Source organism: Pseudorca crassidens, chromosome 7, assembly GCF_039906515.1.
Source record: "Pseudorca crassidens isolate mPseCra1 chromosome 7, mPseCra1.hap1, whole genome shotgun sequence".
Classification (NCBI taxonomy): Eukaryota; Metazoa; Chordata; class Mammalia; order Artiodactyla; family Delphinidae; genus Pseudorca; species Pseudorca crassidens.
In genome coordinates this window covers 104,947,978-104,975,468 of record NC_090302.1, presented here as the reverse complement: position 1 = coordinate 104,975,468, position 27,491 = coordinate 104,947,978, and the positions used below count along the sequence as shown (strand labels likewise).

Sequence of the window (27,491 nt, the reverse complement as noted above, 5' to 3'; positions counted from 1 at the left end):
TGAATGAACTCTTGGCCTTTATTAAAAAGAAGGCAAGGAGAGTCCCACTCCCCAAACATCCCCTGGAATAGACACACTGTAGGTCGGGCTATGGGAGGTCAGATGAACAGGTGGACCCTCTGGAAGAGGGCAGTCCCAGGGCAGGGGGCACGCACCTGAGCATCTGAAAGACCCTCGAGAGTGAAAGAAAGCAGAGCACAGAACACACGACCTCTGTGCCCAAACACATGCCAGGGGGACCCCTCCCTGCAAGGGTGGGCGAGAGATCCCTGAAGCTCCGGACACCCAACCAGCGGATGGAACCTGTGAAAGGCTGAATCCCGACCTCCTAGACACAGAACATTTGGGGGCTTCTCTGTCTTCTGGGAAACAGGATGTGGTGATTGCAGGCTTGGGCTGAAAGGATGCGGCGGAAGAGGTAAATGGGGATTTGGTGCTCTTCCTTACATGGGGTTCCTGTGAGGATGAGGGAAGTGGGAGCTGCCCGGATCCAGACTCCTTACTCTGGGTTAGAGCAGCTGTGGGCACCGTGGCAGAGCGCCCGGGGGAAGAGGTCTGTTCCCCATCAGGCCGGAGGGACGCTGAGCCTTCAACCTCATGGGACGTGGGCCTGGGGAATGGGATGGGGTGGGCTCGACGTGTTTTCTGTTCGGGCTTCAGTAGAACACCTTCTCCAGATGCGCATTCAGGAACATCCCTGAGGGGTCCAGCTTTTCTCGGATGGCACAGAACTTCGGAAAGGCAGGATACATTTTCTCGAAGTCCTTCCGGGTGCAGTTGTGGGCCTGAGGAAGCAACCAGATACAACAGGCCTCGTTCCCTGGAACCAGCATTGCAGAGGGGCTGCAAACAGGCCCCCGCGTCTGGATGCCTGCATGTGTGACGCTGCTACCCCCAGGCACACACAAGCACATACATGCACGCATTCATTCCCATGCACCTATAATGTAGAGACCCAAAGAGGAGGGAGGAAGTTCTTGCAAAGTAAAGAAGGAAGGTGTTAAAATGCAGCATTAAACTTCCCATTCCCTTTGCCACCTGGCAGTGTGTGAGTGGAGAGGGCTCTGGCCCCAATTCAACTGCTACTTAGTAAGTAAGTCCCGTCACCTCTGAGAGACCCCTAGTTTCCTGTCTGTTAAATAGACCCACCGCCTTATCCTGCTCGTAGGGTTACTATGAGAATTAAATAAAATGAAAGGTGAGGAAGTTTTCTGAAAACTCAGAGAATTAGTCACTGGGCTGTTGGAACATGAATGCAGAGGGAAGATGGGTCTGGTTAGGGTCGTGGGGGGGCCCTCCTTCCTGTCGCTTGCTCAGCCCAAGTTTCCCCACATCTAAGCCTTGGGCAGGCAGGGCAACTGGGAGGAGAGGCGCCCTCTGGTGGAAGCCTCAGCTCACAACAGCTGCCCAGCTGACAACCCTCATGAAACATCCTACCTTGGCCCAGTGGGGCCTGCCCCCCACCTTCTTCATGATGGTCTCGTAGGCCAGCCAGTAGTCCAGCCGCGGCACGTCCTTGCCGTAGGGCCTGGGGAGGGGGCAGAAGGAGGTGAGGCCCTGTCTCTGCTTTGCAGGGTCCCTCCCACTGTTATCAGGCACCTTGCCGGTGCCCTCAGGACATGGACAGCAGTGACCCAGCACCTCGAGGGCTTCTGCTCAGAAGGATTTGGAAAAGGTTTACATCCTCTTGCATATTTTTTAACTGGCCACTGAAAGTTGTCATGAGTTTAAATAATTTTAAAGATTTGTGTGTGTGTGTGTGTGTATATATATATACACACACACACACATATATATGTATGTATATTTATATATCATGTAGCTTGAAGATTTCAATTTTAAATCTAAATATTTTAAAATGTAAATTAAAAAAAATTTAATGTAAAGATTACTTTAAGGATATATATATATATATACACACACACACACACACAGACACACGCGCAAACCTTAAAAATAAACATTATATCAGAGCCCCTCACTGATGTATGGAAAGCATGGCCACATAGCCTCGCTGGTCAGTCCTGCAAAGTCAGATTTACTGACAGAAAACATCGAAGTCAGAGCTTTAAAAAATTCAAATGTTATGATGCAGCCCCATGGCAACTTTCTCACTTCTGAATTGACATGCACAGGTAGGGATAAGATAGACAGACAGATGTGGATGAGGCCGGCTGCAAGTTTGTCCCTACATGAAATAAGCCGCCTCTCATTCAGTACGTGTTTCAGAAACTCTCTTCTGGCTTCGGGGACTCCCGCCAGGACAGCGCCTTCTTGAATTGGCCCTTGGGATCCCTTGAGTTTGGGGTTTTTTACATGCTGGAGAAATACAGCATAGTAAGATTCAGGCTGGGAGAGAGTATATTTGTCTTTTGCAAAGTCAGAGAAGGGCTATGATCAATGGGGGATGGGAAGGAAGGAAGACATGTCTTAGGCAGGAAGTTTTAGGAAAGAGGAGCTTCTTAAACCGTCCACGTCCATAAGCCTCATACAAGAGATTACTGTGCAACTAATCAGGAAAAAACGCAGTCGTGAGCTTAAGGTATCGGCACAGGGCCTGGTGGAGCCGGTTAAGATGGGCAAATGCATCCAGGCCTGATTCTCTTTTTGGCTGAACTGAAACCTGGCCTCAGAATCCTTCTCGACACAGTTCCAGGCTCTCGGAATCACTGACTAGGGCAGGCACATGAGATAGCATAGACTTGTCATTCAGTAATATCAGCTTCACAAGTAGTAGCTACGCATATTAACATTAACATTAATATTACATATTCATTAATATTAATGACTGCATTAACGTAACATAGGCTAGAAAGGGTGGTCGTAGGAACTCGAAGGAGAGAAAAACGATTTTCTGCGGCCAGGATCAGGGAAGTCTCCTGGGAGAAGATGGCGTTTGAACTGGCCTTGAAAGCTGGGGAAGGAGAGGGGTCCCTTCGAAGCAGGGTGGCAGGGTGGGGGTAGGGAGCCCAGCGCCACCCTGCCCCCTACGCGAGCTGCTCACCTGTACATGATGATGTTCATGTAGCAACTGTCGCGCTGGAAGCAGGGGCTCAGCAGGATGTCGTCCCCCCGGGTGAAGCGCACCTCCACAGGGTAGTGGGCCACCACCTTGGGGTGCGCTTCCAGCATGGCCTTCAGCTCCAGCAGGGCCTCCTTGGTCTTCTCTCTGCACTCGGCCCAGGGGGATGGAACCCAGACCTCAAGAAGGGGCCTCCTGAGCTCCCATGAGGCTCTGCACGGCTTCCCAGCCTTGGGGGCCTCGGGGATCCCGGTCCCCAGGAGGCCCCTTCCTCATGGCTGCTCTCAAAGTCCTCCTCACAGAAGAGGAGACCTACCAACTGCTCCCAGCTCAGATCCCAGGGCCCCCGCCCAATCGGGGGCTCCCCTTGGGTCTCTGACCACAGCTGTCCCATGCCCCGGCCTCCTCTTCTTCAGACAGAGTCAGGTCACTCTGATTCCAAGACTTCTACTTTTTCTAATAGTCCTACCCCAAGAGTGTGGTGGTCTCAGCCCCTGAACATGGTAACAGAGGCATCCCTTAAGCCCTGGGCACCAAACCCCCCACCCCGACCTTTTCTTGGAGAGGGACAAAGAGGGGCAATTCAGAGAGAAAGCTGCAGTGATCTGGGCTACAGACCTAGCCTCAGTCCCGAGGGGGGTGTGTCCCTCGGGACTGAGATGCAGAGTACCGGCCCCCAGCCTGCTCCATGGACTCTGCCGACCGAGGGACCAGATGCTGGCCAGCCTGCTGTTACCCGGCCGCATGGCTGGAGAGGAGCTGATGGGGAAAGCGGAGGGGATCCCCTGGCTGGTCTCCTTGAGAGTCACAATGGTGCAAGGGCACCGGATGGGGATTCAGAGCCTCCAGTTTGCCCCCCACTAATAACAGGTAGAACGGGGAGCCTGGTTGGCAGTGTACGTGCTAGGGCAGATCCCAAGGGAATCTGTTTGTTGCCGACCCACCCGCAGGCTGGCCCACGCAGCCCCTACCTGGGGATGGCCCAGTCCTGCACGTGTTGCTTGAAGCGGCACTCGTAGGTGAAGATCTTGTGGCTGCGGTTGCAGTTTTCCTTCTTCCCATTGAACAGGAGCCAGAAGAAAAAGCGGTTGATCCAGCCCACGAGGCCTGGGAGGAAGGTGCTGGGGGGGCAGGGCAGAGGGGCCTGTGATCATCGTATTATCCAGCAGTGAGTGAGTGCCAGCTGTTTGCTGGGCGCCGGGCAGAGTCCTTTACAAACCAGGACTTCATTCTCCACATACTCTGCCACGTACGCTTACCTACAGCCTGGAAATCCCTCCAGGGAATGTGAATATCGCCCCTCCATCACTCTCTCCATGGCTGCCCCGTGATCCAGTTATGGATTTTAACTCACATTTTATCCCTCTCTTCCCCTTTAATGGCTAGGTTATTTTCAGGGTTTGGGTTTGGTGAAAAACCCAAAATGTGATTAAAAAAAAAAACATGTAACATAAAATTTACCACCTTAACCATTGTTTAAGTGTACAGTTCAGTAGTGTTAAGTATATTCACATCGCTGTGTGGTGCATCTCCAGAATCTTGCAAAACTGAAGCTCTGTCCCCACTAAACAACAGCTCCCCATTGCTCCCTCCCTCCAGCCCCTGGCAACCCCCATTCTACTTCCTGTCTCGATGAATTTGACTACTCTGGGTGCCTCATAAAAGTGGAATCACACAATATTTGTCCTTTTATGTGTCTGGCTTATTTCACTTAGCATAATGTTTTCAAGATTCATGCACATTGTAGCATGTGTCAGGATTTCCTTCCTTTTTAAGGCTGGATGGTATTCCGGTGTACGGACATACCCCATTTTGTTTATCCAGTCAGCCATCGGATACCTGTGTTGCTTCCACCCTTTGGCTGTTGCAATAATGCTGCTGTGAGCACAAGTGTGCAACTATCTCTTTGAAATCGTGCTTTCAGTTCTTTCTGATATATCCTCAGAAGTGGAATTGCTGGGTCATATGGAAATTCTATTTTTAAGTTTTTGAGAAACCTCCATACTGTCTTCCCCAGCGGTTGCACCATTTTACATTCCCACCAACAGCGCAAAAGGGTCCAATTTCTCCACGTCCTCGCCAAAACCTGTCATTTTCGGTGTAGTACCACCACATGCCGCACCATCACAAAGGTCTTTGTACTTATATCCTTACCAGATTGTTGGGGCAAAGGGCAGGCAGAGTTTTGATTTCAGCAGGTTGCTGCCAGTTTAATTCCCATAAGGACTGTAGTAATTCACCCTCCTTCCACACCTGGCCATCCTGGGAGGACTTGATTGCTGTAAGCGGCCAGTGGGGGCCAGTGGCCTAGCATGGGGGCTGGGCTTATGGATTCTTGTGTTTGGAAGTGAGCTGCCCAAGGAATTGCAAAGGGAAGGCTCTGCGCTTCTTGGGCCACGAAGGAGCTGTCACCTGGCTTTCTGCTCTGGGAAACTCATTCACCAAGTCACATTCTTCCAAATGTATACTTACACACACACACACACAGATTAAAGTTCATTTTTTCTGTCTTTATAAAAGAAATCAATTTTCACTGTAGACGTGTTGGGAAGCCAAGAAAGCAAAATCAGCCTTCTCTTTGCTTCTCCTTCTCCCGCAGGGGTTGGGAGGGTGAAGGGTACACGCTGCAGGGGTTGGAAGGGGAGGAGAATGCTGTCTCTCTCAAGGCAGATGCTCTCTAGTGTCCCAGGCCAGCATGGCCATGGGGCAGCTCCCACCGGCCCCAGGGCACCAGGATGCTCTCAGCACAGGAGCTGAGCTTGGCCCTGGTCCTGGCTGACCCTCCAGGGATCTGTTCCCGAGAAAGCCTGTCTCTCTGTCCTGGTCAGCCAGGGCCAACACCATCACCCCTACAGTTGACCGCTACTGAACACCTCAAGGACAGAGACCAAGCTTTTCGTTAGCATTTCCTACACAAATACTATGAGCCTCCCCTAGGTGCCAGGCGTTCTTTGGGGCTCTGAGGATTGACAGTGACAGGACAGACAGCATCCCTGCCCTCATGGGGCTACAGTGAGTCTGATCGCAAAGCAGCCATTAAGTCACCAGGTACCCAATCCATTATGTTAGTTTTCATTCCCGCATCCTTGGGCACATAGTTCAGCGAGAGGCCCAGAGCTGCAGGGATGAGGCTGAGTGGATGCAGTTTCCAGAAGACATGAAAACGGGGGCCACATGGGCTGTGCTCAGAGGTCATGGAGCTCCCCCGGAGCATCCGCCCTGGCTAGGATGTGCCAACTGTGATTTACAGCCCAATTCATTTAGATGCTCCCTGGGCCCGGACTCCACAGACACAAGCACATAAAGCTGCCAGGCTGCTGTGATGGAAGGGGAGAGAAGCTGGCTGGGCATTTTCCACTCTCACCCCCGATCCGTTATCTGATGGAGCAACGGCCTCTAGGTTGGACTCACCGTCTTTAAAAAGACACCAAAGTCCTCAAGATAAAAGACTAGATGGCTACATTTGATAGAATTAAATACATCTACACATCATAAAACACCATGAAAGTGAAAGATAAGACACCAACAGGGAGACCAACACACATAACCAACACACAAGGGAGACACCAACACACATAACCAGCAAAGGACTGGTGCTCAAGATACATGTAACTAAAGCTGTACAAAACACTAAGAAAAAAACAAGCCAATTTTTTAAAAGAACAAAGTGCGTAAATGGGCACCTCACAGAAGAGAAATCTGAAAGACCAATAAACTGAAAAGCTGGGCAGCCTTATTAATAATCAGGGAAATAAGAATTAAAAACCATAATGAGGTACCATAGCACACAAAAATTTAAAAGCCTGACAGGTCCAATTTTGTCCAGCTTATGGAGGACAGAGAATCTTACAGTGCTTGGCAGTTAACTTGGTATCACTACTTAGGAGAACATCCTGATCTTATAAAACTAAAGATGCTTATACTTGGTGACCCAGGAATTCCACTCATGATTATACACTCAAGACATCAGAAGCAAATTTCCAGAATGCTCACAGGAACGTTGTTTGTAATGGACAAAAAAATTCCTGGAGACAACCCAAATATCCAGCAACAAGAGCATGGATACATACATTGCGGTAAATGCGTACGGTGAAAAATGAATAATTACGGCTATTCATATCAACATGGAGAAATATCACTATCAAAGCTGAATTACCAATTTTTTCTTTCAGGATTCAGAAAACTACAGTATCAATAAAAGCAAGAGAATGATAAGCATAAAGTTGGGGGGGTGGTTTACCTTTTGGGGGAGATACTGTGATCTGGGAGTGCCACCAAGAGGACTCCAATTTTACTAGTGTTGTCTCACTTCTTAATACGGTAGCAACAACAAGATGTGGGTGCTTACTATATTAGTCTTTATATTTTAAATTTGTGTTGCCTATATTATTTCCATGTATGAAACATTTCAAAAATCTTTATCTGATGCCATTCCATGTCTTGTCTGGATACAGAGTCACCACTCAAGGCCCCATAAAACCTTCCCCATCACTCATAGTTACGTGTTTGGTGGCAGACATGGGGCCTGAGCCTGAGCACAGACTTCAGGCTGGGAAGGAGGTAAGAAAGAGGACAATACGAAGCTTCACGACACCTGTGAGCCAGGGAGTGAGGCTTGGGCACTGGTATTTTTTAGAAAGCTCCCCAGGCTTGAAAACCCCTGCTCTGGACCCAGGAGACAGACCCAGTTTGCACAACTAGGTAGGATGTTGTTCTTCTGATGGACCACATCTGCAACAGTATATGGCAGGTGCTGGGAAAAGAGACACTTGCATTCCTACCTGATCCAGAGCAGGAACTCCAGTAAATAGAATCCAACAGCATAGTCCCAAAACCAGTTGGCCGAAGAGGAGGGAGGCTGGGAAGCAGAATTTGTGGTCAGTTTGGGGCCAGAGCTGAGTGTCTCCTTAGAGGGAGATGTGTCCCAGGAGAGGCTGTGTGTGTGTCCTGGGGGAAGGGTGACCCACCTGCCAGGATGATTGAAAGCCTCACTTCCTACCGCTGATTCCCAGGCCCTATCCCCTCGGTTTCATGCTTTTTGATATGTTCAGGTATTCATGTATTTTGCACAAGACAAAACTGTGCATCTGTCCCTCCTCTTCAGAGCCCACGGGCCGGGTGTCCAGCAATCATCCTTTATGAACCCTACGCCAGCCCCTTGCACACAGTCGGTGTCCTGGCTTTTGCCTGACTTGTTCAATCAACATCATCCTAAGTGATGGTTTTGTTTTCTTCTGCTGAGAAGGTCACGGTGGGGAGACAAAACCAAGGCTTTCTTCACCTGTACGGTTGGGGGTGGGAAAGATGGGGGTGCTGGAGGGAAGGTGGGATGTATTAGCTGGCTTCTGAGGTCTAGCCCAGCTTCCTAGGACTCAGCCTATCCTGTCCTGCCCACACCTCTGTCCCCTGTTCCCCTGCCCCACATCTAGAGTGTCTCTTGACCTCACCCCTACGCATCCCTCCCTGCAGACACATGGACCCTTACTGGGCCCACCTTCCTTCTTCCTTCCACCCTCTGGCCTTTTGTGCTTCTCTCCTCAGGCTCAGTGATGCTCACCCTTGCTTTTCCTCTCACCTCTCACGGCTCATCAGCACGATAACAGGCGTCAGGCGCCCTGGGAGCTGGCGGGGGTGGGGGGTGGGGACATGTGGGAATGGTGGGCTGTGTGTGAGGAGCGGAAGATGCCCCGGCTACCTTGTTGGTGTGGTCCTGGTAGATGACGCTGACGTTCTCGCTGTGCGGGAACCAGAGGAAACGGAAGTATTCGGATTTTTTCAGGTGGCTGTCCAGGTTGTCAAGAACCTGTCCGAGGCAGGAGGGAGGAGCAGAGATTGTACTGGTCACAGGATGACGGTGGGGATGCTGGGAACCAGAGCCCACCATCAAAAGAAAATACCTGATGGTGTCCTAACATTGCCAAATAGCACAGAATGTGTCTTATAAGATGCTGGACGTTAACAATATCCACTTACAGGTGGACTTCCTTTAGTAACTTAGAGGACAAAAATGACCTCTCATTTGTTCTGGCTTGAGTAATTACTATCTACGTAAGTTTGGGCAAGTGCCTCAGTTTCCTTATCTGTAAAGTGGGATTAATAACAGTACCTATGTCAGGATTGTTATGAAGATTTAAATGCATTCATGCTTAGAAAGTGCTTAAAACGGTGTCACAAGCTTGGTGAGCCCTGTATAGGTACAGGCTGCTGCTGCTGCTATTACATTGTCATTGTCATCGTCGCTTATCCCCACAAGGCCGGACATGTCGAGGGCCCTCAGTGAAATGGACGGGAGAGTCTTGCTCGAATACGGCTCATCATTTGCACATGTGGAAATAACATCGCAGAGCAAATCATGTCTCCTTGACATCCATCAAGCTGATACAGGACAAGTTCTGAGCCAAAGCAGAGACGGATTTGGGGTTTGACAGGCAGCCGGGAGGGAGGGGAGGAGCAGTGGTCCTGGAATAAGTTCTGGATTCAAGTCCTGGCTCCGCAGCTGCACGACCTTGCAGGAACCACACCCCCTGAGCCTTGGTTTTCCCACCAATAACATGTGGGCACTTGTGCCGATGAAATGAAATAACCTATGCTGAAGCTTCCGAGTCGAGTGCCTGCCACGTGGCCTGTGCCCAGTGGAGAGTCTTGTTTCTGAATGTGAGCAATGCTGCCACACATTTAGGGCCCCGGCCCTATTCCCCACCCCCCGAGTTCTCAGCTGTGAGCCTCAGGAAGCCCTCTGAGGCCTCTGGGCAGCGTGTCTTCATCTGTAGAAACAAGACCTTAATAGTTTTCCTTCCTTCCTTCCTTCCTTCCATCCTCCCTCCCTCCCTCCCTCCCTCCCTCCCTCCCTTCCTTCCTCCCTTCCTTCCTTCCTCCCTCCCTCCCTCCCTCCCTTCCTTCCTTCCTTCCTTCCTCCCTTCCTTCCTTCCTTCCTTCCTCCCTTCCTCTCTTCCTCCCTCCCTCCCTCCCTCCCTCCCTCCCTCCCTCCCTTCCTCCCTTCCTTCCTTCCTCCCTCCCTCCCTCCCTTCCTTCCTTCCTTCCTCCCTTCCTTCCTTCCTTCCTTCCTTCCTTCCTTCCTCCCTTCCTCCCTTCCTCCCTCCCTCCCTCCCTCCCTTCCTTGACTGTTGTGAGGACCAAGGGAGTTGATGGATGTGAAAGCAGTTTATAAGCCGTTACACACAACTTGTGATTTCCACATCTGTGAAGCCAAGATGAAGCGCTGAGATGAGCCCACCTAAAACTTCAGTTTGGAGCATCTGGCAGCAGTGCGGGAACTTTAGAATTCTGGATCCTTGTCGTCACTTCAGGAAGGCCCCCTAACTTGTTAACCGATGCTTGATGGGGCCTGGGGGATACAGGAATGGGGTGCCTTCCAGTGACCCGGCTGCCATGCTAAACCTCCCCCGGCCCATGCCAGGCCCAGGCTGCCGGTCACCCTATTGCATCTCCGCACGTGTCTCTCCAGTCTTCCCTATAATCCGCTCCTGCTGCCAAGGATGGTGGCTGACTTAGCTGCCTTCGCTCTCACCGGCCCTCTCGCACTAGCCTCATAATTTGCTCCATTTTTCATCTCTCCAGACAATGTCACAGGGAAGCATCCCAAAACACAGCTCAAAGATCCCCAGCAGCGCTCCATTTCCTACGGAATCGAGCCCAAATAGTTCAGGACTAAGAAGCCTCCTTCTACAGACACTGTCCGGTACCTTCACCACTGGCCACGAGTGACAGTGGAGCACCTGGAAAGTGTGGGATCTGAACTGAGATGTATTGTAATTTTAAAGTTCCATGTAAATCCACCCCCCCCCCCCGGCCCCAAAGCTCTCTCCTTCCATTCTATTTATATCACATCCATCCCAGAAGTATATTACAGGTATCGAAGCATACATCTGTCTCTGAAATTCATCAAGCGTCTCCTATAGGTCAGTGACGATTTCATTCATATTTAGTTTCTCCCCGAGGGCAGAGATCAGCAAATTTGCTTTCTGTAAAGGTCCAGATAGTAAATATTTTAGGCTTTATCGTCTCTGTTCCAGCTACACAACTCTACCATGGTAGCGTGAAAGCAGCCACAGAGGATACATTAACAAGGAGCGTGGCCGTGTGCCAATAAAACTTTATTTACAGAAGCAGGCAGTAAGCCAGGTCTTCTCTGCGGGCCGTAGTTTCCCAACCCCTTGCCCTAGAGCTGCTAGCGTAGCTCCTTGGACACAATAAATGCGGGAGGGCCCTATGATTCCTTATTTGAAGAGGAGGGCCTTTTCTGCTGGGCTATAGACCTGGGGAAAGTTCAGGAAGAAACTCCAGAACCCTGTTACTATCACTTCCCTCCTGACTGAGTGGTGGACCCCTGACCCATCACCTCCGGGCAGAGCTGATTTTCTCCTGGGAGAGCAGGGAACACAGTCTGGGGCTTGGATGGAGGATGGGGCTAGGACACGAGAGAGCAGAAAATCCCCCATTTCCTCATGTCCCAGCATCCAAGGCCATCCTATATTGCCCAGAATCTTAGCAGTAAATGTAATGGTGCCCCTTTCTCAGCTCTGGTGACTGAGAGATGCGTGCCCAGATTTCCACCCCGAATGGAGTGATGAGAGCCACTGTCACATCACATTTTGTGCCTCTCTCCTGACCTCTGTCGTTTCTTTTCCTCCCTGAATTAGAGGGACAAGGCATATCTTTTTCCCTGACACTAAACTCTAAGTTCCTGGAGGCATGCACCACGCACGCTCCAGCTCTGTACCCTCTGTGCTCCCTAACTTAGCATGGAGTAGTGGCTGAAGGCTGGAGTCCATCCAAGGCCCATCCCATTGTGAGCTTAACTCTCTCCCTTCAGGGCCTACAAACAATCCTATCTGGAGGAGGAGGATCCCTAGGATCATGGATTTCCTCGGTCTGACCTGTGGTTCCTGGGAGCACCACCAAAGGGGTTTGGGCCCCAGAGGAAGTCTGCCTTGGCATGTTATTGGCATGAAGGGTTCTAGAGGATTCATTCCCACCAAAATTAGTGCCACTACTGAGTTGGTTCTTGGGACCTGGTTACCAGGCTCAAGAGCAGAAGCTGAGAGCTCCATGTCCCATGGCTGGGGGTTACCCAGTCATCAGCGAACGACCACCCAAGATAGTGGCAGGCACTGGGATGCTGCTGACAAGGCTGGTGTGTCCCTGGGACCAAACCTGCTTCCCAGAGCGTAGCGGGAGCGAGTGATGCAGGCAGCCAGCAGTACCCCTCACATCTCATTATGGTTTGCATGGCATAAAGGGCAAAAGGCTGACAGCTATTTCCAAAGTCCTCGTGTCTTCCCACGGGCTGTGATTTCATACCAATCAGACTGCAAAGCGTCAGAAATGCTGAGACTGTCACAAAAAGCCATGAAGGCTGCCCTTTTCTTGGCCTCACTGCCCAGAAGCACTGATTCCGAACTCCCCCTTCCCCTCATATGGCTTTGAGCAACCTTCAGAAACCGTGTTGAGATGTAGTTAAGGACATCAGTCACGGGAAGCACGGAATTGCACCTGAGATGGACCACACACAGCATGGGTGGGAGGAGATGCGGAAAATCCCAGAAAGGGATGGATTTTCAATAAATTCTTGACCCACTGACCTTGAGTTACCTGGTATTGAGGTCTGTATTTTGTGGACCCTGGGGAGGTAAAAAGACCTCAGATAACATCCCTGCTCTCCAGAAACTGACCACCAAGCAGGAAGGAGGAGGGAAAACAAATGTTAAGAGACTCCTGAGCAAATTAGGGCAACCAGCACGTGTGGCCTGGAAAGTGCAGTGTTGGATTCAGAGTCTAGAATCTACCCACAGAGCAGGTATCAGTAGGTAGTGTTCTCTTCGAATAAAGCCAGAGAGAGGACGGACTGAGGGTCCCTCTCTCGGAGGCTATAAAGGGCAGTGGACTCAAGGGCTGTGTGTCCTTGAGTCCTGACAGCAACCCCGTGGGGACAGTGGTGCTCCTATCCCTACTCTATCGGTGAGGAATCCAAGCTGGGGCTGGGGGAGGGCGGAACTGTGCAAAGTCACGGCGGGTCAGTGGAGAGGGCGGTCTGACTCAGAGAGGTGTCACAGGCTCTACACTGCACCCTCGTGGTGGCTTTCCTGGGACTCTTCCAGAGCTCAGGCTGGAAGCCCCAGGATAGATACACGTGCTGGATGGGAGGAAGGAAATAGGAAAGGAAAGACACACAAGGGAAGGAAAAGTGGCCGAGAAGCTGAATCTTCAAACCCGCCTTTACATGCAGGAAGCCATCGTCACAGTCCTTTGTACTGGCTTCCGGTCCTCTCCTCCAGTGCCCTCCTGTGGCTCACGGCCAGCCCACCTGGAGGGCTTGGCCATCAGGGAGCCCACCCTCGTCTAGAGGGGACATGAGGCTGGGGGGCTGTGTGCATCTCGGAGCAGCTGCTACTTAGAGGCAAACGCTCGGGGCAGCATGGTCTGCAGCCCCAGGGGAGGTGGGACAGCTTCCTAGACACCTGAATGGCAGGAAACTGGGAGCCGATGTCAACGTATGAACCCAGGAAGGTTTACTGTCATCCTATCGGTTCTCAGGAACCTGAGTGCTCCTGGAAGTGAGGCCCCGTTATTTTTCCTTTTGGATTAGAAGGAAAACCTCCATGCAACTCAAGAGTGAGGAACAACTGGTCTAGTGACGGTTCTCCGATCGGTCCTCTTTCCTTCCTCTATGGGCTGTTTCCTCCTATAGGGAAGCAGCCTGGGTCTTGGATCCCACCTCCATCTTACACTTCTTCCCAAGCATTCCCAGCCCCTTGAAGGGGCCCCTTAAAGGCTGCTCTGAGTGGAGAGAGGGCAAAAGTGAACTGAATGTGGGCCGATTGACTGTACATACTGCCGGCAGTAAATGCCAGGGCTGTAAATGCCACCCACCCTCTGTGCAGTCCTTATCTGTGGCCGGCGACTGGGGGCAGGGAAGGCTGTCCGTGAGCGTCCTGCATATGCTGATGCCGGGCCCGACAGAGACCTAAGCTGGGTGTAGGGCGCGGGGCGGCATAGCAGCAGGAGCCGCTAGTGGGTAGGGAGAGAATCCACGGGGGATCTGCTGACTCGTGGAAGAGGGGGAAGAGCAGGGTCTAGCCCCGGGAGGCCTTGCAGGATGGGCTGGGGTCCCAGGGGAAGGACGGGGCCTTCCCATCAGGGTTCACGCCCCTCCTTGGGGATAAGGGCCGAGAACGTCACCAGATGCTCCAGGGGAAAGAAAGAATAACGTAAGAGAGGACCCTCTGTCTCCAGGGCTGGGTGACGAGGTGCGGGCACAGTTTTGTATCGAAGTGTCGCACTGGTTTACAGAACGTCCGCACTGAAAAGGACCTCGGGGTTCACCTAATCTGACCCCACTTTTAAAAGACAAAGAAACCGGGGCTCCAGAAGTTTGAAGGACTTGGTCAAAGTCACACAGAGTGAGCTGCACAGTCAGGCTTGGGGCCCTGCCTGCTTCCCCAGAGCCCTTACAATATACTCGTTGAGTGTTGATCCATCATCCATCCATGTATCCATTCATCCATCCATTCATTCATGCATCCATCCATCCATCCAGCTAACCAACATGGGTTTTCATTCATTCAAAAAAACACTGCTATCAATCAGAAGCTATCCTTTCTGCCCCCCATCATCCAGTTCCTCTGAGCTCCCCTGACCTGCTCACAAAGGAATACTGCTACAGTAACCTAGGGCCAACGAAGGTCTGGTGAGGTCAGCCCACTGCCCCATGCAGGGGGCCTACAGAGCCGCGGGGGCTCTCAGTGGTGCATGACTTACTAATGCCCTCCATTTATTTTCTGAGGCTGAGTGGTGATGAAGGAGAGACAGTACCTCTGTCAAGGTTGAGGGAAAGGAAGTCTCCTGCAAGTAGAACTGGGGCACGCACTGCAGGGTGATGGTGAGGACGACTCCAAGGCTGCCCAGGTGCACCCGTGCCGCCTGGAACACCTCTGCGTTGCTGGACTCAGAGCACAAGAGAATGGTCCCGTCCGCCGTCAGGAGGGTCAGCGCCACCACCTGGCAGTGGGAGAAGAGCCACATTTCAGAACCCCTAGACTTTGCGTGATGCCCTCACTTCCCCGTTTGTCCTTGGAAGTGAGGCCAGGTGTCTCCTAGTCCCAGAAGCTCACCGTCATCTGGTCACAGGGAACTTTCCCAGCTGGGTCTCCAGTCACAGCCTGAGGGAGCCTCAGTCTTGAGGGAGGGAGGAAGGGGAAATGGGGAGAAGGAGGCTGTGTCTGGGTGGCATCGGCCCTCAGCCGATGTGGTTCCGCGGGACCCCAGTGGCTTGTCCTCCCACCACTGCCTTGGTCATTCCGTGGACTTCACACTCGGGATGCAGCGAGCTTGTCCTCGGCCCGGAAGAAGTCTAAGATGACACAGGCTCCAAAGAGCCCTGAGGCCCTGGGTACAGGGGGCTTGCGAAGGCAAAGGGAGGATGTGTGTGCATCCGGGGGAGAGCCGGCCCTGCTGTCCCAACACGCAGCCCGGGGACCAGGGTCCCCTGCAGGCTCTCTCTGCCTGTTGCCCCCCTGGGCACCGACTCGAGTCCATCTTCTCATTCAGGGACCTCTCACTTGCCTCAGGAACTAGATTCCCCTACTTGGCCACACACAACTGGAAACCTCTGGTCTCTGCAAAGAGTGGGCTGCGCAGTTGAAGACAGGCGGTTATCGTCAGTGTCCTTGCCCTTGGCCCCCATTTCCAGAGGAATCCGCTTTCACTGCCCGTGGAAGTGCTTTTCCACACCCTGCTACCTGCTCATTTGGATGCAAATTGCTTTCGACGTGTGCAGTTGGTGGCTGGGTGCTCAGGGTGATAGAACAGATACAGCTGAACTAATTCTAATTAACAGCAACCAAGACGAAAGAGGAGACATTGGCAGAAATGGGGCACGGTGGCCCTCTGTGGGAGTGAGGGCGTCAGAATGATTTTTATAAAAATCAGACTTTGGGGCTTCCCTGGTGGCGCAGTGGTTGAGAGTCCGCCTGCCGATGCAGGGGACACGGGTTCGTGCCCAGGTCCGGGAGGATCCCGCATGCCGCGGAGCGGCTGGGCCCGTGAGCCATGGCCACTGAGCCTGAGCGTCCGGAGCCTGTGCTCCACAACGGGAGAGGCCACAACAGTGAGAGGCCCGTGTACCGCAAAAAAAAAAAAAAAAAAATCAGACTTTGTCTGAGATCCAGGGCAGAGCATGAGAGCTGCCAGTGAAACACTGCAGCCGGGTCCAGTGACAATAAAGGTGGACAGTGGTTCACCAGCTGTGTGACCTTGGGCATGTGACTTAACCTCTCTGTTCCCTCATCTGTGAAATGAGGAGAATAACCAACTCAGAGAGAGTATGTGACGCACCCAGCTAACTGCCTGGGATACAGTGGATATTAAATATGCCAGTCCCCTCCCGTCTCCTGCGTGCAGGGGCCCATGCTGCTCAGCTGAGCCTCCTCAGGGAAGTGGCCAGTAAATCTCATGTGCATTTTGATTTCTGGCCACTCAGAATTCTTTTCCATACTCTGCTGATCATTTTGTAGAAACTGAGGCAACCAGCTTGACCTCAGCCCTGGAGAGCAGACTAGGACTGTGGCCAAATCTTGGGAGGGGTGGTTTATTATCCTTCAGCCCCAGTTACCACTGGGCTCTCCTGGACGGTGAACCCTGCTCTGAGGGGGTAACGACAAGTCTATGGAGGGCTCTGAGTGCCTGGGAATCAGGTCCCACAAAACCTACCTTGCTTTGCTTCGTGGTCGAATGCCCTGGGCCTTTCCCCTTCCCTGGCTCACGGCATCCCCTCAGGATGCCTCTCCCTTGCCTGGTGATTCTCTGAGGCTTTTGTGCTTGAAAGAAGGGGGAGGAAAAGGACAAGGGCCACCAGTGTGAGTGCATAAGGTTGATGAGAAAGCAAAGTGCGGATTTAAGGAACAGTAACTCTGAAGTGGCTCCCCCTCGTGGTGTGTGAGAAAACAAAGTGAAGCCTTGGAAAGTGCTGTTGGCCATTTTCTTTCCACCCCATGCAGCTCTGGACTGGAGCACGTGGGACCAGCTCCCAGAAGCCACAGTCAGACAGCACCTGCCGGGGTGTCCGTCTTCCTTAGAACAGAGGAGCCGTGCTCCTGGCTGGCTAACTGGGGAACACGTAAGCCATCAGTGCGGTCAGTGCCGCCAGGATGCTGAAATTTCTTTGACAGCATAGAGTGTGGGCTCTGGAAAGGGTCTTGTCCTACATACAAACCCATCACAAACATGTACTGAGCACGAACTGTGTACACTCAGCTAAGCACCTGCACGCACTGCTGTTGCGATCATCCCCATTCTCCAGGGGAGCAAACTGAGGCAGCCAGAGGGGAAGAGACCTGTCCCCTCCCTGGTCACACAGACAGTAGTCAAAGAGCTGAGAGGCAAAAGCCAAACCCCAGCACTTAGCAGTGATGTTCCGATGGCCAGAGGCCACATGGCCCAGAGTGTAGGTGGACTTTGGCAGGGAGGCACGCGGTGAGTTACGGCCAGCATGAGGGTCTCTCTCTCTTCCCCGAGGGTGAGCGGCCAGCCTCCACGGGTACCCCCCAGCAGCCTGCTTCACGGAGCCATAGCCTGGCCTGTTAGAAGCTCCTCCTAAAACTGAAAGTTAAAGGAGTTTGCCCCCCAAAGGGGTGGCTCCTGACGCAGGCGTCGTGAACTGTCATCCAGCCCCCGGGCATTGACACATGCTGTCTCATTGAACACCCTCCCTGGGTTGAGGAGTATTCTCCCCAGGTGACAGCTGAAAACAGGGATGTCCAGAGGAGTTAAATATCTGCCTACGTGCCACACACAGCACACATCAGGCTTAGGTCTGGGGCGCAGGTCTGAGCCCCAAACTTGTGCCCCAAATTGGGCTCTCGTGAAGTTTAAGAAATGCTTTTTGGTGAAGGTCAGGTGCGGATCCCAGGCCCGCCTGTGCTGGGCTTCTTCCTGGCTCCTCCCCGACTTGCTAATCTGGAAAGTCCCCTCGCTTTGCCTGACTCCTGCCTAAGACCTTTCTATGGGGATGGACCCCTTTGCTCTGCTTGCCCTTTTCCCCAGGGTGGCCAGGAGGCTCCTGAGAGGCAGGGCTGCGTCAACATGCACGAGGGCGCCTTCGTCACTTGTGTCTGCTGGGAACGGATGAGGGTTAGGGGAGACGATGTTTCTGAAGGACCCCTGCCGAGTCTCCGTCAGAGGTGAGACCGGGTGGGTTTGAGGCCCTCGTGGAGCTGTGCCGACACTGCCCTGGAGTACCTGCTTGTCCAGCAGCCACGGTGCAAAGGGTGAAAGGGGCTCCGTCCCAACCTCCCCTCTCCCTGGCAGTCAGTGGCGAAGCAGATAGACTCACCTGGGTGGCTAGGATGCCGTGCTTGATCCCCGTGTTGTGTGTTCCGGACCCGATGACGCCAGCTGCAGTCACGTCTGACACGGCTCCCAGGCTGGAGGGAGGGGGAGGGACGAAGGGACCAGTTAGGCTTCCTGTGACAATGCCCCCTAGGGTTTCGGTGTGAGGCCCCTCAGAGCAGAATAGTTGATCCATCTCCTGCCTGGGAATCTCATCCCCAACTTACCACATCTTAGATCGTCTGACTCAAGCCAGCCCTTGTCTGTGAGCCGCGTGGCCCGTCAGATGAGCTAGTGGGGATACGGCTCAGCTCCGAGGGGAGGCCTGCCTGCCTGCCTTGGGCTTTCTGCAGCCGAGAACATCCCTTTCCTCCGACCTCCATCTGCCAGCAATATCTTCTCCACCAACCACAGGCCAAACGCTCCTACTAAGACTTCTCCAGACCCAGCCTGTTGAGGCCTGTAGAGTCCCCATGTCAGAACTGCACACACAGCCATCCCAGGATGGTAGGAGGATGCAGGAGAAGGAGACCATGTCACCCCCTGCTCAGAAACCTCCAGGGTCCCCCGGGGCCTCCAGGTCAAGCCCGCACCCCTCAGCCTGGTGTTCCAGGCCCTGGAACAAATAATAAGAGGGTGCTGTGTGCACGAGGACCAGATTCCCAAAGGGGAATAAGATGCCTCCACCGGCGTGGGCTCTGAGGACAGGAATTAGCAAGATGTGCTCCGATCTCAGGGTCCAGGAAAGACAGTGGGTCAGGAGTTTTTCAGAAATCTTACTTCTCAGGAGCTTTCTCTGAGACATCCCAGCCCCGTCTGAAAGGAGAACGGAACCAGTGTTTACAGAAGGCCCACTGGGAGCCAAGGAGATTGGAGCTTTGCACGCTTCACGATAGCCCAGTTGCCTTGGTTCACACTTGAGAAATGGGCCCGGCCGGCAGGGCAGGGATCGGACCCAACCTGGCCCTCAGCGCAGACCCAGGGCCCCAGAGGCAGGAGGGCCCTGGCTTCCAAAGAGGCAGATTGACAAGGATGAGAAAATCTAGCCTCATACCCTCCTGCAATGGGACCTGGGGCGGCCCTGGTGAAACAGGAAGAGGAGGAAAGGAACCGACGCCTCTTCCTTCCTCTGCCCTCACCCTTGTGTCACTCTTACCTTTTTGTCCACATTAGTTGGGTGACTTGGTGATATCACCCCTTGTGAAAATACCAGAATGTTAAAAGAAGACCACAGAAATCCTGTTGCAGGGAATGCCCCAGCGTGTGGACAGGCAGATGCGCGAAGACGTTCATCACAGCGTCATGAACGATAGTGAAGAACTGAGGACGACCACGTGCCCATGACAGGGGAGGGGATGGTTCACCAACCTGCAGTAAGTCTACCCTTGTCCATGAAGCTCACAGAGACTAACGAGCGACACGGAAATGGGCTTGGGACCACGTTAAAAGAAAGAGCTGATCTAAGTGTCCATTGACAGATAAATGGATAAGGATGTGGTACGTATATACAATGGAATATTACTCAGCCATAAAAAAGAATGAAATAATGCTATTTGCAGCAACAGGGATGGACCTCAAGATTATCATACTAAGTGAAGTAAGTCAGATAGAGAAAGACTAATACCATATGCTATCACTTATATGTGGAATCTAAAATACAACACAAATGAACTTATTTACAGACCACAAGTGGACCCACAGACATAGAAAACAAACTTACGGTTACCAAAGGGGAAAGAGAGGGATAAATTAGGAGTTTGGGATTAACAGATACACACTACTATATATAATATAGATAACCAACAAGGACCTACTGTACAGCACAGGGAACTATATTCAATATCGTGGAATAACCTATAATGGAAAAGAATCTGAAAAAGAATACACGCACACACATATATGAAACTGAATCACTTTCCTGTATACCTGAAACAAACACATCACTGTAAATCAACTATGCTTCAATAAAAATAAATAAATAAGTAAAAGAAATAAGCTGGACAAACGTGAGGCCCTCAGGGAGGAAGAACTAGGAAGGAAGGATTAGACTTTAGTCCTCCGAGGGGTGGAGAGAACAAGGGGAAAGGTCACTTCCAGAGTCTGTGGAGCGAGACAGAGCCAGGAAAATGAAGGGGGAACCGACATTTACTTCGTAATTACTATGCGGGGCACCTTTGACTCACGCAGGGCTCTGAGCGCCCCTATTTCACAGCCCCATTTTCTAGATGAGAACTCTGAGGCCCAGAAGGGTCAAGGAACTTGAGTGACAGCTGGTACGAGGTAGAAGCAGGATTGCACCCAGGCCTGCTTCTGGAGCTGGGGTCTTCACCAAGCTGCTGTCCTCCCTCTTAGGAACAGCGCCTGTGTCCTGCTCCCTCTGGCTCACCACACAGTGGAAGCTCCAGAGCTTTCCAGCTGCATGACTTTGAGAAGCACCTTTGCTTCAAGACCCTGCTTTCTGCATCCTTAAATGGGGCCTTCCTCCCAGGTGATGATATGATGAGAGAGGGCATCAAGCCACCGGCATGTGGCCTGACACAGCTCTGTGCTTCCCCCCAAGCCCCCAGCCACTCCTGAGGTCCCCACAGCATCCTTGGAGCTGCAGACCTAGGTGGCCCCTGGGATACACAGGACAGGACATCCAAACTCCCTTTGAGAGGCAGATGAGCCCTGTGCAGGCAGGTACTTGAGGAGGACTGGGTCCCCAGGGAGGACAGAGATATATCATGAACAGGGCACAGAGATGCTCCAGGGCCCAGAAGCTAAAGCCTGTGATTAACAGAACGTATCTCCTGCTGGTCCTGGAGATGTGTCTGCTAGCTGCGTACAGACCCCTGCCCACTCCCACACCTTCCCTCTCCTGGGCTTTCACTCACGCTGCTCTCTCTGCCTGAATCCCTTCTCTCCTCTCGTTTTTCTGGTTCACATCAGGTCATCCTTTAGGGCTCAACCAAAGGGCCCCTCCTGCAGGAAGCCTGCCCTGATTCCCATCCATTCACACATTCCCCTGCCTGTCAAGGCTGAACATGGGCCCCCAAGAACACCACGGTGCCCTGAACACTTCTCTGGCATTGAGCCTCTTGCTTTGTGTCACGCTTGTCACTTCGTGGGTTTGTCTCCCCCCCTTGCAGGGAGCTCCTTGTGAGTGGGTCTGGGTTTTATTCATCCTGGCCTCTTCTGGGCCTGAACAAAGCCTGCACATGGTAGACACTCCATAAATGTTTGAGTTGCCATGACCCTTGGAGAGGCAGAAACAGAATGGTTTTCAGAGTGAAAAAGTATAGTGATGCCTCAGGGCCTGCAATGAGAAAGCTAGGTGAATGGACCACCCGCACTTGAAGACCAACCACAGGCTTCTATGATGGCAATTTCCAGCTGTGAAGAGATTGCTACCCCAATATCCAAAATAATTCTGTCACTTGTTTCTAGTGGTTGAAGCCCCACAGTTAGACATTCACTCCTTTGGCTGCATTCAGCCAAATTCATTTCCTATTTCAGTGGAAACCTCCTGATATTAAACTTGAGCATTCACTGATACCACGTTTGGAAGGAAAAACAAGTGAAGCCACATATAGGTAAACCAGGAAGCCCTGTGTCTCAATCAGCATATGCTCTTCTGCTTCTCTGAGTGCTTACTTTGTATATCTTTCGCTTTGGGTTCATATAGTTTTATTTCAAGTTTTAAGAAAGGCTTAATGCATGGTTTTCCCATCCCTGTACTAGACTTTTTTAAATGCTAGCCTGTTTCTTTCTACTCTCACACAATAGCCCCTGAACACAGGGGATGGGGAGATGGGTACTCTGTGGGGGAGGAACAGGGGTCCAGAGAAACAGGTGCATCCTAAGAAGTGCTTCTCTCTGGCTCCTGACAGATGCTTGAGTGTCCAGCCAAGGCCAGGGCAGGGATCAGGGGCCATCACTGGCCCACCTGGGAATCAGGGAGGTGGCTCTTACTTGGACAAGGCCAGGCCATGCTTGTCTAGCTGTGGGTGCAGGTCAGCCAGGAGGATGCCGGCCTCCACGGTCACCTGCTTCTTCTCCATGTCCACCTGCAAGAGACCAGCAGAGATTGGGATGAGCTAGGCCGTCGCTCAGTCCTTGTCCTGCAGTCCCGCAGGGCTGTGAGTACAAGCGTGTCTCCCGCTGCAGGCAGCCAAAGGGGTGCAGGCAGAGCCCTAGAGTGCTGGGGCTTTGGGACTACTCTGCGTAACCCTTCTTTTCACAGGGGAAAGAAATAAGAAGCAGGGAAGAGAAGGGATTTGCCCAAGTCACTGCGGGACTGGGAGAACTGTGCTGTGTCCTGAGACCCACCGCCCCCAACCATGGCTGCCCCGGGGGCTGGGGGAGGAGAAGTCTCCCTCCATTTCACAGCGAGGAGACTCAAGTTCAGGGACTTGGAGTCACTTGCCCAAGGTCACACAAACATCGGTGGCGGAACGGAGATGAGAATCCCATCTGTGCGACTCCAAAACACACGTTCCATTGACCCCGGGCGCAGAGCCTGGCAAAATCAATTACCGGAGCGCAGTCCTCACTAATGAGCGATCAGAGTTAATTTCTGCCATGACTGATGTCTTGACTGGAACATTTTCTACGGGGTGGTGACCGTCAGCCTGAGCAAATCAGGAAATAAATAGTAGAGAGAAACCCAGAACCTCTGCTAGCATGGCTGGAGGGGAGGGTGCCTGGCAAAAATTACAGCTCAGGGGAGCTGGCCCCGTCAGATCAGGTGAGAACAGGAGCCCTCCTAACGGGCGGCACGCCTGCCAGTACTCTCACTCCCAGGCAGGCACCTGAGGTGGTGGTGGTGGGGCCTGAATTCATGGCTGAATTGCATGGACAGTATCCCAGCACAGGGCTGATGTCAGACCCCTGAGTTTGCGGCCCGCTCAGCTGCTGATCGGCTGTGTGACCTTAGGCAAATCACTCTCCCTCTCTGATCTTCAGTTTCCCCATACGTAAAACAAGTTAAGTGCAAAGCCTTCTGGATTTGTCATTGTGAGTCCACCTCTGGGGGCCTGACTTGCCATTCTTGTTCTAGAGAAGTGGAGAGGAGGCTCTGGCCGGAGGGGAGGAAGGACATCCTCTCCGTGGCCACAAGGGGGCGCACAGACCAGACGAGAGGCCTGAGCAAGCCCAGGCAGGACCCCGGGGAGGGGCGATCACTGGGGACCAGGAATTGGGGGGTCACCTTGGGACTCAGAGGTGGGGAGGGGATAAGGCCCAAGGGAAAAGGCTAAGGAGTCTCCGCCTGGACTCTGAGACGGAGACCACGGCTGCCCGGCATGGGGCCCAGCAGCGGTGGGGAGCCCAGGGCTCCTGGTACCTTGAGGACGCGGTTCATCTTGCCCATGTGGATCATGAAGCCGTCGGTGCAGGCGATGTCTGAAGGTGAGTGGCCACCGCCCACCACCTTCACCCGCTTGTTCTGCTGCCTGGCCAGGGCCAGCACCTGCTGAGGCAACGCCTGCATCAGCCCCGGCCCAGGTCTTTCCCTGTGAGGCCACGGGGCCACCCAGGCTCTGGGCCCCCAGCCCCCCAAGGCCCTGCCTGGCTGGAGGCCGCTGTGCAGGCCACTCCGGGAAAGAGCCAGAGAGACGGGCCGGCGAGCGAGTGGGAGGGAGAACCAAGGAAGCACCCCAAAGTGGGGCTCCTGGGTGTGCTCCCCGAGGCAGCTGGCAAACCTGATCACATTCTTCTCCTCGCCAAAACCTTTCAAAGGCACCCGGCACCTTCAGAAGAAGGCCCGTCTCCTCGTGTTGGCCCACATGGGCCTCAGCTGCCTCCCAGGGTGGATGAAGGCTCCCGGGGGCAGGGGCGGTGGCTTAATTTGACACCGTAGCCCCCCAGTGTCTACCCCGGGCCTGACGGGAATAGGCCGTCTCTAGTGATCTTGAATGAATAAAGAAATGAATGCATGGTGTCACTCAAAGGAATCCATACTCTTTCACCCTTGTGTCTGGGCGTGGAACACCAGTCTCAGGATTTATATACCTCGAGGGGTTCCAGGGTCAAGGAAGATTGGGAACTGCTCCGAAGCACTTGTCTTCCACACCCACCCCCACGTGCGAAGCACGTTTAAGGCTGCAGGTTCTACTGAATGTCAATACAATGAAGACATCTGTTTAACACCATCTCCCTCGCACTCCCTTGACCACACAACTATTTTTATTTCCCCCCCGCCCCCCCCCAACCCTAACAGCTCTCCAGGGTAAACACAGGCCTGCAGTAGCCTCCTCCTATTTGTAATTCACAGTCGTGCAGGCTAGCACGGCTAGAAACAGCCTTCACACGCAGGACATCAGCACCCCTCCACCCTCTCCCCTCAGCTCAGAATGAAGCATATTGCCTCGGCATTCAAGGCCCTCAGATCTGTTCAAAGCCACTTTGCCTCTCAGCCTTCCTCTTCTGCCCTCCCCTTCCCCCATGCACCCTCCGGCAGCCATGTCTGACGACTCTCCAGGTGTCCTCCTCACCTTCCTTCACCTCACACTGCCCTTGCCCAGCTCCCTGTGGAGCTCCTATACATCCTCCAGGGCCCGGCTCAGTGACCACCTTCCTTCATTCTCACGCATGAGAGGTTGGGGGTTTTGAATCCTGGTTTGGATCCTGGCTCTGACACCTACTAATATGGGAAAATTACAAAGCCTCTCTGAGCCTCAGTTTGCTCATCTGGAAAATGGGGGTAATAATCACTACCTCACAGGGGCTTGTGGGGATGGATGAGACCACAGATATGAAGCAGTGGCGCTGATCACTTAGTGGTGACAGTGCCGTTCCCACCACTCTCCTCCAAGTGCCCTCACACACACCTGTGCACAGACTCACACCCATGCACACACACACAGCATGAATTTCTCCCTTCTCTGTTCTCTGCTGGTGCTAGTGAAACATCTGTATCCTCTGGGGTTAGTCACATGCAGCCTGTCTTAGGGGCAAGTCTTTTAAGGGCAGAAGTCGGGTCATGTCCATTCATTCATTCATTCATTCACTCATTCAACAAATATTCAGTAAGTGCTTCCTGTGTACAGGTCACAGGGCTGGGTGCTGAGGATAAAATGGAAAAGAAGACAAGCATGGTCTTAAATCCTTATGAGGGAGAGAGACAAAAGCATGCAAATGTTCATGTCAATGAAATCAGCACAGGTTTTGAACATGCAATGAAAGAAATAAGCAAGGAGCTGAGATACAGAAGATGGGGAAATACTCAGATAAGATGGTTTGGGAAGCCTCTGAGGAGGTGATTTACTTTGAGACCTAAAGGATGAAAAGGAGGCAGTCTCATTAAAAGGGATGGGATAGGCATCCCAGGCAGTGGGAACAGCAAGTACTAAGGTACAGAGGTAGTGAGCCAGGGAGAGAGGGACCTTAGGGAGGCCGGAGAGACAGGCCCAGAGGATGCATGGCCTTGGGGTCAGGAGTTGGGGTTTTATTCCACAAACAATGAAAGCTTCTGAAGAGCAAGGAAGTTGCCCAATTCAACTTAGATTTTAAGAAAATTACTTTTGCTGATTGTGGAAAGTGCATTTGAGGGAGGTAAGAACTGAAGCTGGGAGATCAGGGGTGAGGCCATCACAGGCCACGGCATGTGAGGAAGGGATGGTGGCCTGGGCTTAGTGACAACAGTGCCGGAGAGAGGGAGGTGGGTTCTAGAAACTTCTGAGGCAGGACTTGCTGAGGTCCGATAAGGGACAGTGCCCTACTTCCTGGCTTCTAGTCTGAGCAATCCCGTGGTTGGTATAGAGTCAGGGAGGACTACACTAGGACAGGTTGAAAGCAAACATCAAAAACATCATTTGGGGCATGTAAGTTTGTGATGTCTTTGATGAAAGAAGTCAAAACGAATCTGAAGTTCAGAGAAGAGACCTGAGCCGGAAATAAAAATCTGGCAGTCATTGGCAGACAGCACAAGTGGTCACGCAGCAGCAGCGTTCAGCTGCAGCCGACCCCGTGGAGCTGTCACCCCACCGGCAGTTCTGGGTTGGGGATGAGGGTCTTAGCTGGGAAGCCCACCTCCTCTCTGGGGCTGGCCTGGTCCGCAGGGCCCAGATGGAGCTGGACGTCCAGCGGCTGGACCACTGCGCACTGTGCTGAGAAGGACACTCACCTCTCTGATCTCCTCCACGGACGTGGGCTGGTAGTACATCTCCGGGTAACAGCCATAGGTCCTCGCCCAGTTTTGGAATTTGACTCCTTTGTACCCATGGACCTGTGATAGGACAAAACCCGGGTCACCACCAGTAAGTGGTCTAGGGCTGCCCTGACCCCCATCCCCCTGTCCCAACATTGTAGAGATGGGAGGCTGGGGCCACGGCGCTGAGCCACTGGGAAGCTCAAACACACAGTGGAAGCTCTAAAGCCGTGCAGCCACGTGCGGGCTTCCTGCTACGATCTCCCTTGACCCCCATGGTCAGCGCAGCAGATCACGCAGAAAACTCGGCCCCTCCTTCGGAGAAGGGGGCTACATGAGATCAGGGGTGCAGCCCTGGGAGACAGCACAGCAGCCTTTCCTGGCCTGGAGGCCATAGCAGAGAGCCTTGGGGAAAAGGCTCCCGTTTGTGGGATCCCCGCTGTGTGCTGGGCACTGTTCCGGGGTCCTCCACATGTCATATCTCTCCGCATGTCACCTTATTTAGGCCTTACAATAAAGCCACGAAATAGGTAATATTACTCTCATTTTCAGGAGCAGAAACTGAGGCCCAGAGAGGTACAGTAACCTCCCCGAGCTCACAGAGCAACCAAGGAAAGACACAGGAGTCCAATCCCGGCCTTCCTCTTCCATCTCTTCCCCAGCACCCCAGTGGCTCCCCAGAGCCGCGAGTCTATTCAAGAGCTTCCCTGTGGCCTCCCAGTAGCCCCACACCTGCCCTCATTTTGCCCTCCCAAGCCGGGTTCGCAGGCCCAGCCTGGATGCGGACCGGCAGGGCTGAACGGCTGGCCACGTGGACCTACCATGGCTCCAGCGGTGGGTCAGTGGCCTTGGCGGACTCCGGCCTCCTCGTGGAGCAGAGCACAGGGCAGCGGGGTGCGGAGGCCGAGCGGAGCGGGGGGCTGGAACCAGCAGCGCAGCGACGGTGACCGCGGGAGCTCAGGGCCGACTCTGCAGCTGCAGCACACAGAGGGG

The 27,491-nt window shown here is 53.0% G+C and overlaps 2 protein-coding genes across 3 annotated transcripts in view; both read right to left on the bottom strand.

Annotated features, from left to right (window-relative positions):
- Positions 1 to 27,458, bottom strand: LOC137228166 (L-gulonolactone oxidase). Of its 2 annotated transcripts, none has more exons than XM_067745239.1 (12): positions 27,320 to 27,458; positions 26,475 to 26,576; positions 23,694 to 23,822; positions 22,322 to 22,416; positions 18,372 to 18,462; positions 14,855 to 15,040; positions 8,718 to 8,825; positions 7,804 to 7,880; positions 3,994 to 4,143; positions 3,005 to 3,169; positions 1,438 to 1,528; positions 1 to 785 (listed from the first exon to the last, which is right to left on the bottom strand). In XM_067745239.1, exons 1-12 carry the CDS (start codon positions 27,320 to 27,322, stop codon positions 657 to 659), a joined length of 1,326 nt encoding a protein of 441 aa, XP_067601340.1. In that variant the 5' UTR covers positions 27,323 to 27,458; the 3' UTR covers positions 1 to 656. The 2 variants fall into 2 exon arrangements, with proteins under 2 accessions (XP_067601340.1, XP_067601341.1); XM_067745240.1 differs by having other exon boundaries at positions 23,694 to 23,819.
- EPHX2 (epoxide hydrolase 2) overlaps positions 27,353 to 27,491 on the bottom strand; it is a 67,395-nt gene continuing 67,256 nt past the window's right edge. Inside the window, exon 18 of the mRNA XM_067745230.1 lies at positions 27,353 to 27,491. Within this exon, the coding sequence (XP_067601331.1) occupies positions 27,456 to 27,491 (36 nt within the window). The 3' untranslated portion in view covers positions 27,353 to 27,455.